Source organism: Dendronephthya gigantea, unplaced genomic scaffold (assembly GCF_004324835.1).
Source record: "Dendronephthya gigantea isolate DGI-Jeju-01 unplaced genomic scaffold, DenGig_1.0 000202F, whole genome shotgun sequence".
In the NCBI taxonomy this organism is placed as follows: Eukaryota; Metazoa; Cnidaria; class Anthozoa; order Malacalcyonacea; family Nephtheidae; genus Dendronephthya; species Dendronephthya gigantea.
The window spans coordinates 273,354-282,573 of NW_021163212.1; the positions used below are offsets into that span (position 1 = coordinate 273,354).

General features: G+C 38.4%; 1 protein-coding gene across 1 annotated transcript; it reads left to right on the plus strand.

The window, feature by feature from the left end:
* On the plus strand, positions 1-3,450 carry LOC114539422 (uncharacterized protein K02A2.6-like). The gene has a single exon (XM_028560049.1). The coding sequence runs from the start codon at positions 1-3 to the stop codon at positions 3,448-3,450; it is 3,450 nt and encodes a 1,149-aa protein (XP_028415850.1).
* The last annotated feature ends 5,770 nt before the right edge of the window (positions 3,451-9,220 follow it).

The window sequence follows — 9,220 nt, forward strand, 5'->3', positions numbered from 1 at the left end:
ATGGCAGACTCGTTTCGCAAACCCGAACCATTGAGCTTCGAGGGAAATGTAGCAGAAAATTGGCGTCGGTTTGAGCTTGAATTAGACATATTCATGGAAGCCGCACACCACGATAAAGATGCGAAGACGAAGGCCTACATCATGCTGAATATCCCGGGCCGAGAAGCAATTGAGAAAGAAAAGTCGTTTGTATATGCATCGGCCGTTCGTAACACTGACGGTGAAGTGGTAACACCTGCCGAGACGAAGGAAAGCATGGTGGTCCTTAAGCGAAAATTTAAAGAAATCTGCAATCCGCAAGGAAATGTAATCATGGAAAGACACAGATTTCATGTAAGAAATCAGAGAGACGGTGAGTCTATACAATCTTATGTTGCCGATCTTCGTATATTAGCAGACACGTGTGAATACGGTACAATGAAAGACGAGTTTATTCGTGACAAAATTGTATGCGGAATACAGTCGGATAGGGTTCGTAAACAGTTGTTAAAAGAAAGAGCACTCACACTTGATAAGGCAGTACAAATTTGTCAATTAAATGAACTTTCCGAAGACTATGGAAAGCGATTGTCGAAGCAGGATTCAGATAAACATGATATAAACTATTTAAGAAACAAAAAGCCATTAAGAAATCAATCAACCATACAAAGCTGCAAAAGTTGCGGGGGCGAACATAAAGCCGAAAAACAAGCGTGTCCTGCATTTAGAAAAGAGTGCCATGGTTGCGGGAAATTAAATCATTTTAAGAAAGTATGTTATTCTGAAAAATCTCGAGAAGTTGGTAAAACTAAAAAAGGAAAGCAGTCACGGGTTAATAGAAAGCCCAAAATTGATGAAATAGCTCGTGATGATTCATCTGACGAAAGTAGCGAAGATTTATTTATCATAGGAACAATAGAAGAATTAAATAAAGTACGTGATAAGAAGGAAATTCTTTGTTCGTCTAAAATCAATGGTCATGAAATGAAATTAAAAGTTGACACGGGAGCGAGATGTAATGTAATGTCCCTTAAATTATTCAAAGTTTTGAGAGACGGTGAACGAATTAATAAATCAAAGTCTGTAGAGTTAGTGGCTTTTGGGGGTCATACCTTCTCAACTTTGGGTACTGTTTGTTTGAACTGTAGGATAAATTCGAAAGTGTATAGTTTAGAATTTCAGATTGTTGACAGGCCAGTCGCATCTCTTCTTGGTTTAAGCGATTTGTTGAAGATGAAGTTGATCAAATTCAACGAATACGTTCATGAAGTCAAGTCAAGTGGCGATTATGCACAACAAGTTTTGAATAAGCACAAAGATCTGTTCGATAATAACCTTGGCGAGCTACCAGCAGTATACTCCATGAAAGTGGACAACAGTGTTACACCTGTAATCAAACCACCCCGAAAGATTCCAGTGGCCATGGAAAGCAGCGTAAAGAGAGAGCTCGACAACATGGTGAAGAAAGGAGTAATCGTGCCAGTGTCAGAACCTACAGAATGGGTTTCGCAGATGGTAGCCACAAGAAAGAAGAATGGTACTATACGCATTTGTTTGGATCCACGGGATCTGAACAAAGCTCTAAGGAGATCTCATCACCCGATGAGAAATGTAGAAAGTGTTGCTGCTCGTATGGCGGGTGCCACAGTGTTTTCCACCTTGGATGCAAAAACTGGATTTTGGCAGCTGAAATTGGACGAACAGTCCTCAATCCTCACTACGTTCAGCACACCTTTCGGGCGGTATCGCTATCTCCGTATGCCATTTGGTATTAATACAGCGTCAGAAGTGTATCAAAGAACGATAGAACAGTTGTTCACAGGCTATCCTTGCGAGATCATTGTTGATGATATACTGGTCTGGGGGCGAGATGACGCAGAACACGATTCCAACCTGGAGAAAGTAATGCAACGAGCAAGAGAAATTAATCTCAAGTTAAGCGTGGGGAAGTGCAAGTTTCGACTCCAGAGTGTTTCATATGTTGGGCACAAGTTTACCAAAGATGGGTTGAAGCCAGATGATGAAAAGATCAAGGCAATCAAAGGAATGCCAGCTCCAGATGGACCGAAAGCGTTGCAACGATTCCTTGGTTTGTTGAATTATTTGCATAAGTTCATCGAAAATTTCAGTGAGAAAACAGCCCTTCTGCGACAGTTGTTGAGCAATGAAGTAGCATGGTGTTGGGACGTACATCATGAAGAAGCTTTTCAAAAGTTAAAGGACGAAATTAGCAATCCACCAGTGCTAAAGTTTTTCGATCCTGCCAGAAAAGTGGTTCTGTCTGTCGATGCCTCAAAGAGTGGACTTGGAGCCGTGTGTCTTCAAGATGGTTCTCCAGTGGCGTATGCTTCTCGTGTGATGACGGAGACAGAAACAAGATACGCGCAGATCGAAAAGGAACTGTTAGCAGCCGTTTTTGCTTGCGTAAAATTCCACGATTTTGTATATGGTAGCAAAGTGGTGATTGAAACTGATCATAAACCTCTCATCACGATAATCAAGAAACCTCTACATGTAGCGCCAGCCCGACTCCAGCGAATGCTGTTACAACTCCAGAAGTATGACTTGGAATTTGTCTACAAAAAAGGGAAAGATCTGTTCGTTGCTGATACTTTATCACGTGCCTATATTGATGAGAAACCCGATGAAGATAGCAACGATGATTTTGAAGTCATGGTCGTAGAATCGATTTCGCCGACGAGAATGGAAGAATTGCGGAAAGCAACATCTTCAGATCCTATCATGCAGAAGTTAATTCAAGTAATTCGAAGTGGTTGGCCAACGAAGCACCGAGGCGTATCAACCGCACTTGCACCATATTTTGCTGTAAGAGATGAATTGGTGGTTGAGAACGGAATAGTTATGAAGAGTCAAAGGGTTGTTGTCCCAGAGAATTTACGACAAAGTTATATCAAGCAGCTCCATAGAGGACATCCAGGAACTGAAGCTACGAAGAGAAGAGCACGGGACGTTGTTTATTGGCCAACGATGAGCAAAGACATCGACCTCGTAGTAAACTCGTGTGGAGCATGCAACAGCACGAAACCACATCAAACCAAAGAGCCGATGAGAAGTCATCCAACAGCAGAGTTACCATGGACCCAAGTAAGCGCTGACATTTTTGAATGGAACAATTTGAAATATCTAGTAGTTGTTGATGCATACTCTGGATGGTTTGAAATTGACACTCTGTCAAATATGTCATCCAAGACGATCATAAAGAAGATGAAACGTCATTTTGTGGTTCACGGCATTCCTGAATTGTTGTTGACTGACAACGGATCGCAGTTCGTCAGCAAGGAATTTCAGTTATTTGCGAAGGAATGGAGTTTTAAGCAAGTTACTAGCAGTCCTTCATATGCCCAGTCTAATGGTTTAGCAGAAAACGCAGTTAAGCAAGCAAAGAAGCTGTTGGAAAGGTCTAAGAGAGATGGTTCCGATCCTTTACTTGGGTTAATTGTTGAATCTTAGAAACACTCCTAGAGATACTAATTTGGGTTCACCTGCGCAGCGTTTGATGTCCAGAAGAACTCGTACATGTACAGTTATTCCAACGTCCAAAGTGTTACTAAGACCAAAAGCTTTATCATGCAAATTTGTAACTCAAAATCTGTGGAAGAAACGTCAACAGCAGAAGAAGTTTTACGACAAAAGTGCAAGAACACTTGGAAAGTTGAAAACCAATCAAGTTGTCAAACTTCAAAAGGATTTGACAAGATTGGCATTGTTAAGCGAGCAACCGAAGAACCTCGATCCTATATTGTTGAATCTAACGGACATGAATATCGAAGAAATCGAAGACATTTGCTTGTGGTACCAGAAAGGAATTATGTCGTGAAAGAAGAAATTGACGAGCCAGATCCACCATCCGATGATACGGTTTCCACCGAGTCCTCCTCACCCCGAGAAATTAACAGTGAGAGCAACGTAGTTTCGGATCCGAATACGAGTACAAATTCCCCTCCTAGAACTACAAGACAGCAACGATACGATGGTTTACGACATCATCCAGTAGTTACAAGATCAGGAAGAATTTCAAGACCGAACAGTAAATATAAAGACTGTGTGGCGTAAGCATAGAACGATTGAACGTATTTGCATTTAGATATTATTTAAGCATTTATAGGTTTAGTTACGAGTGTTGAAATAGGTATATTAAAACATTCATTACATATAGAAACTTATCTCGGAACATTTATAATTAGAATACTTTAGTTTTTTGGAAAAAAAAGGAGGATGTAGATCATGATATATGTATGTTTATATTACGGGCTCAAGTACATAGCACTGCAGGCTCGTTATAGCTAATATTATATAAGTAGTCACTGTATGCAATTGGATTATTATATAAAGAACACACATTGAAGTCTGAGTGTGGTTTAAAATCGACAGTGTCTCAACTACTTTTGAAAATGATTGCAGGTTTATAAACCGAAAGTCATCTTATGTGAGATTGCGAGTAAAATCAGAAGGCTCAAAGCTTGAAATAAACAACAAAAGTTCACAATTTTCAATTTCACAAAGTTTAACGGCAAATTATATTTGCAAATTCGAAATCGCAACAATAGTATTGGCATTATTCGCAAGCTGTTATTTATTGGATGCATTTCTACGGCCTTAATTTGTTGCAAATAAACCCGAATACGGAAAGACGGTCGGGTGAAAAGAACATGTTGCAGCGTTACATGACAGAATACCAAGTACGACACTGAGCGAACGTTATATTCATTCATCAGTATCACTACTACTTGACTACTTGCGTGGAACTTGGTCTTCGCCGCTGGGTGTCAGGCTGGTCAACCTGCAATATTTCACTATTTCAGTCACTTTACAATCAAAGTATTGTGTTATTAGTGTGTAAATTTCCTATTGTATTTGTGTATACAATTATAATTAGAATAAACATACTGTATAGGCTTCACTTAAATAGCCCCAGCGACTAAACGCTCAGCCGAGCGTCTTGTTTATTAAATTTGCTACACATAGGCATAGCAAAGATAAATGAGTTTTTGGTCCTCTCTGGTTTTGATTAAAGGAAAGTTAAAAATTCTTCACATTTCCTAAAAGAAAGCCGCTGAATCGTATATCTTTCATGCAATAAATGACGAATCTTAAAAGCTCATCAAAAACATCTGGCGGCTGTGAAATTGCCATTGGCTTTGTGTTTAAAGGTCATATCACATTAGCATCAGCATCTAGTAATTAAGTACTTTCCCACATTTTGTTCGCTTTTAGTCATGTAGTGTTCTAAACTAGAAAAAGAAACGCTGAGAAACATAACAAATTATAAAAATTGTTTCCACCTCGCCGAGCGGGCCAGTCCGCTTTGTCCAGAGAAATTTACGCACAGAAATTTTTATTTGGGAATGTATTAATTCGTGGCGAGATATCGCTAGCCGGACTGTCGCGCAAAGCGGGCGACTTACACCAAATTTACTTTACCAAAATCTTTTTGCTATAACTAAAGTCTACTGAATTATGAAGAATCAGTGCAGCCAAGTCTATACGAATCCAAAATGAATTAGTATTTGACAACTAATCATTAATTTTTATTTTTAAGAGCAATTTGTTTACAGCAGAACTTCATATTCCCGGAAGTGAGCAAACACATGGACTAAATAGATCAGTATAACAATTGGATCACGATCTAGCGCCATATATATGCTGATATGTTCGAGCTAGAAAACGATTCTGCGCAGATGACTCATTTTTCAAAGGTGTATTGTGAACAAAATTGCGTGTCATTTTGTTAATATGAAATTAAAAAACAAGGATACAGCTATAAAAGTTTAACACTGCAAAACTCTCGAGTGAGATGATTACATTGCATGCAGTAGAATACCGTATGCATATATAAAAACTGAATTCGATCAAGTGCTATAAAAGAAGACAAATATAACACTGAGCTCAAAAATAACTTTGCCCTTTCATGGTTGTGACTGCCACGGGTTTCACAACCATGAAAGGGCAAAGGTATTTTTGAGCTCAGTAAATTTGGTGTAAATATATTGTATCATAACTATCCTTTATTCCAGAATCATTGCCAAGGATAAGACTTGGTTTGTTACAAACCCAATAGGCGTAAAATGTAGTTCCCAACGGCTTTCCTGAACCTTATATGTCTCATTGCGTAGATGAACGCATTCGTGATTGAATTAATCCCAAACAACTCGTATTGAAAAACGACAAACCAAAGTTGGCGACACAATTTGTTGCAAGAAATCTCAATTGGCAGCCCAATCAAGGCAGGGATAAAGACAAAGAAAGCAAAAACTGCCGTCACAATGCAGAATGTATTTGCTGTTTTGAATTTAAGGCGAAGATAATGTATTCCGTTGCGTCGTTTTATCGACATCTCAATAGTATTGTTTTGAAATGCAACGTTTTCTGTGAATACTCGTTTTCTTTGCTTCTTGGAAACATCTAGGATTAGAAAATTGAGGACGCATATTGATGCAAAAGGGACATAGAAAAAAAGCGCGCCAAGAACCCCTAGAATGTTGTCAGATACGTCGCAGACACCCCTTAATCCAATGTTCGACTTCCTATAGAAGATTAGCCATGCTATGAGACTGCAACAGACGGTAAACCAAATCCCAGATATGACAAGAAGCACTCGTTCCCGTGTCACAATTAAGGGATATTTCAGAGGTTTTACGATGTATAAATAGCGATCAACTGTGATAGCAAGAAGTGTTGCCACTGAAGCAAACAGAAATGACCAGCTGGTAGAACGACTTAACTTGCAAAACAAGTCCTGATCGCTGTCGATGTTCAATATTGTCTGAATAAATTCGATGATCCATATTGGATAAAATGTTAGGCACACGAGAAGGTCCGCCAATGCCAAGTTTCCAATTAAGTATGACGCGACTGTCTTTTCCCTTCTTGAAAAAATTGTATATATTATAACTGTCCCATTTCCTAATACCCCAAAAATCATTGCAAAGAATTTGAAAACAACAGAAAAGATGAGAACATCTCTTGGAACAGTTGTCATATTGAAATTGTTGGTTGACATTTTTCTGTTGACAAGAATAAGTCAAGGAATTGAAGTATTATTGTTAATTTCCCTTTTTAGTTTTGCATTTGCATATAATCTGTTTAAATGTCGGACCCGGGAAAGGGGCAGAATAAATTACTGCACTCATAATTTGCCATCGCATTGATATATTTTCATTGAAATATATTATTCTTTGAAAATCCACAACCAATAGCATTTAAAGTCCTGTAATTCATTCTGTCTTAGTATTTACCCTGTCATATACACTAGATGTGCATCGTACAACAGAAGAAGTTTTAAAGGAAACACTGCGCAGGTGTTTTTATAAATAACTCGAAAGACCGTTGCTATGGTTTCGAGGATGTAGTTTTCTCTTTCGTAATCGACTGATCGGTCTTGGCCATGCACTCCCTGTTTGAGTTGCATCTCAGGAACTCGCGTGTTCTTTCCATGCCGCAGAGTTCGCATTTCGCGAGGCCGAGAAAGTTTAGAGTATTTGTCCTCAAAGTTTGTTTTTAAATGCGTTATGTTAATCAAGTATCGAAATTAACATACACGTAATTGTTTAGCGATTATACAACACTTAACATCGCTTTTTCGGCATGATAAGTTTATTATAAAATATAGTAATACTGCATGTGAATAGAATCTTTATACTATTAAACTGTGTTGTATGTAAACTAATATAATTTATTGAGTTGTTTCATTTTCGAAACATGAGCAGATAGTGCTTAACTTTCATCATGTCATTACTCATAAACAATACTCTTCGCTTTCACTTTGCTTTACATTGGCAGACGGCTTCGATAATTATAAAAGATAACATTACTTAAAAAAAACAACTTTAAAAAGTTGCAAAACGGGAAGCTGCGTGAAGAGTCAAACTGGATGCAATTTGAATACCGTACGAGCCGTACGTAGTGTAGTCGAGAGTGAAAGGTTTGATTAGTATTGACATTAGCGTTTTTTTTGGGTGTCAATGAAAGTATACAAGAAGAATCAATTGTCATGGCCGATTATCACAGGAACAACGGAGCAACCTGCGTACATGCTTTCGTAAGAATGGAGATACGAGTAGACTTTAGGCTTGATTTTGTAGGCTAGAATGTAACTTTCGCGTATCTAATTTAGAACAGTGAATTATTGCCCAAGATAAGCAACGAAGCCATAGAAAAAATAATGAAAATATTACTTATAATGCGTTATAGAAAAATAAACCGAGCGTCAATACTTGGTAATTGGGTTGAACATTGAGAAAATAATTATACAGGGTGTATAAAAAAATGTCCCAAATGTAAAATTTTCGTTTTTCAGGATATTTTGCAGAATTTGGCAAATTTTTGTGTTCCTAGGGATAGTTAAGACTTGCCTGGTATACCTAGGCCAAGTTTGGTTTTTCATCAACAAAATACTTACAAAATACGAGTTCTTACCGGGGGGGGGTGTTCCTTTCTACTGATATTGAAAGAGCTTTCGCGCGAAAATGTGAAGCTGAAATCGAGATATTATTTAGCTGTTTAAAAGTAGGAAAGCTTTTTAATAAACTGTCAAAGTTTCAGGAAAAATAATGCATACTGAGAGCAACGCGCGACCTCTAAAGTTGACAAATATTTCATTGCGCGGGGTGGATTAAATGTATGGTTGATTTAAGCGTGACCGATCTCATGCAAGGTGGGCAAATTAATAAATTAAAGCGAGAAACTGAACAAAAAGACGAAGCGATTTAATAACAAGATTTCTATTCGTGATGTTAATCCTCAACATTTCCACCATTTCTTTCTAAACAAACTGCGGCTCGTCTGAGCATGGTAACCGAACGGCGAACCATTTGTCTGTCCTGCCTCAAATTCTCCATTTCGTTCGAAATTCTTTCTTGCAAGTCGCCTACGCTACCACCGGCAAATCTAAGCGAATGGACAGACAAATGGTTCGCTGTTCAGTGTTTACTATGCTCAGACGAGCCGCAGTTTGCTTAGAATGAAATGGTGGACGTGCTGAGGATTAACATCACGATTAAATCGCTTTGTTTTTGTGTTTAGTTTCTTGCATTAATTTATTCATTTGCCCACCTTGCATGAGACCGGTCACGCTAAAATCAACGATGCATTTAATCCACTGCGCGCAATGAAATATTTGTCAACTTTAGAGGTCGCGCGTTGCTCCCAGTATGCATTATTTTTCCTGAAACTTTGACAGTTTATAAAAAGCTTTTTTACTTTTAGACAATTAAATCATATC

Excerpts from the sequence above, each read along its gene's own strand:
- LOC114539422 (XM_028560049.1), top strand. The coding sequence starts at position 1 with ATGGCAGACTCGTTTCGCAAACCCGAACCATTGAGCTTCGAGGGAAAT.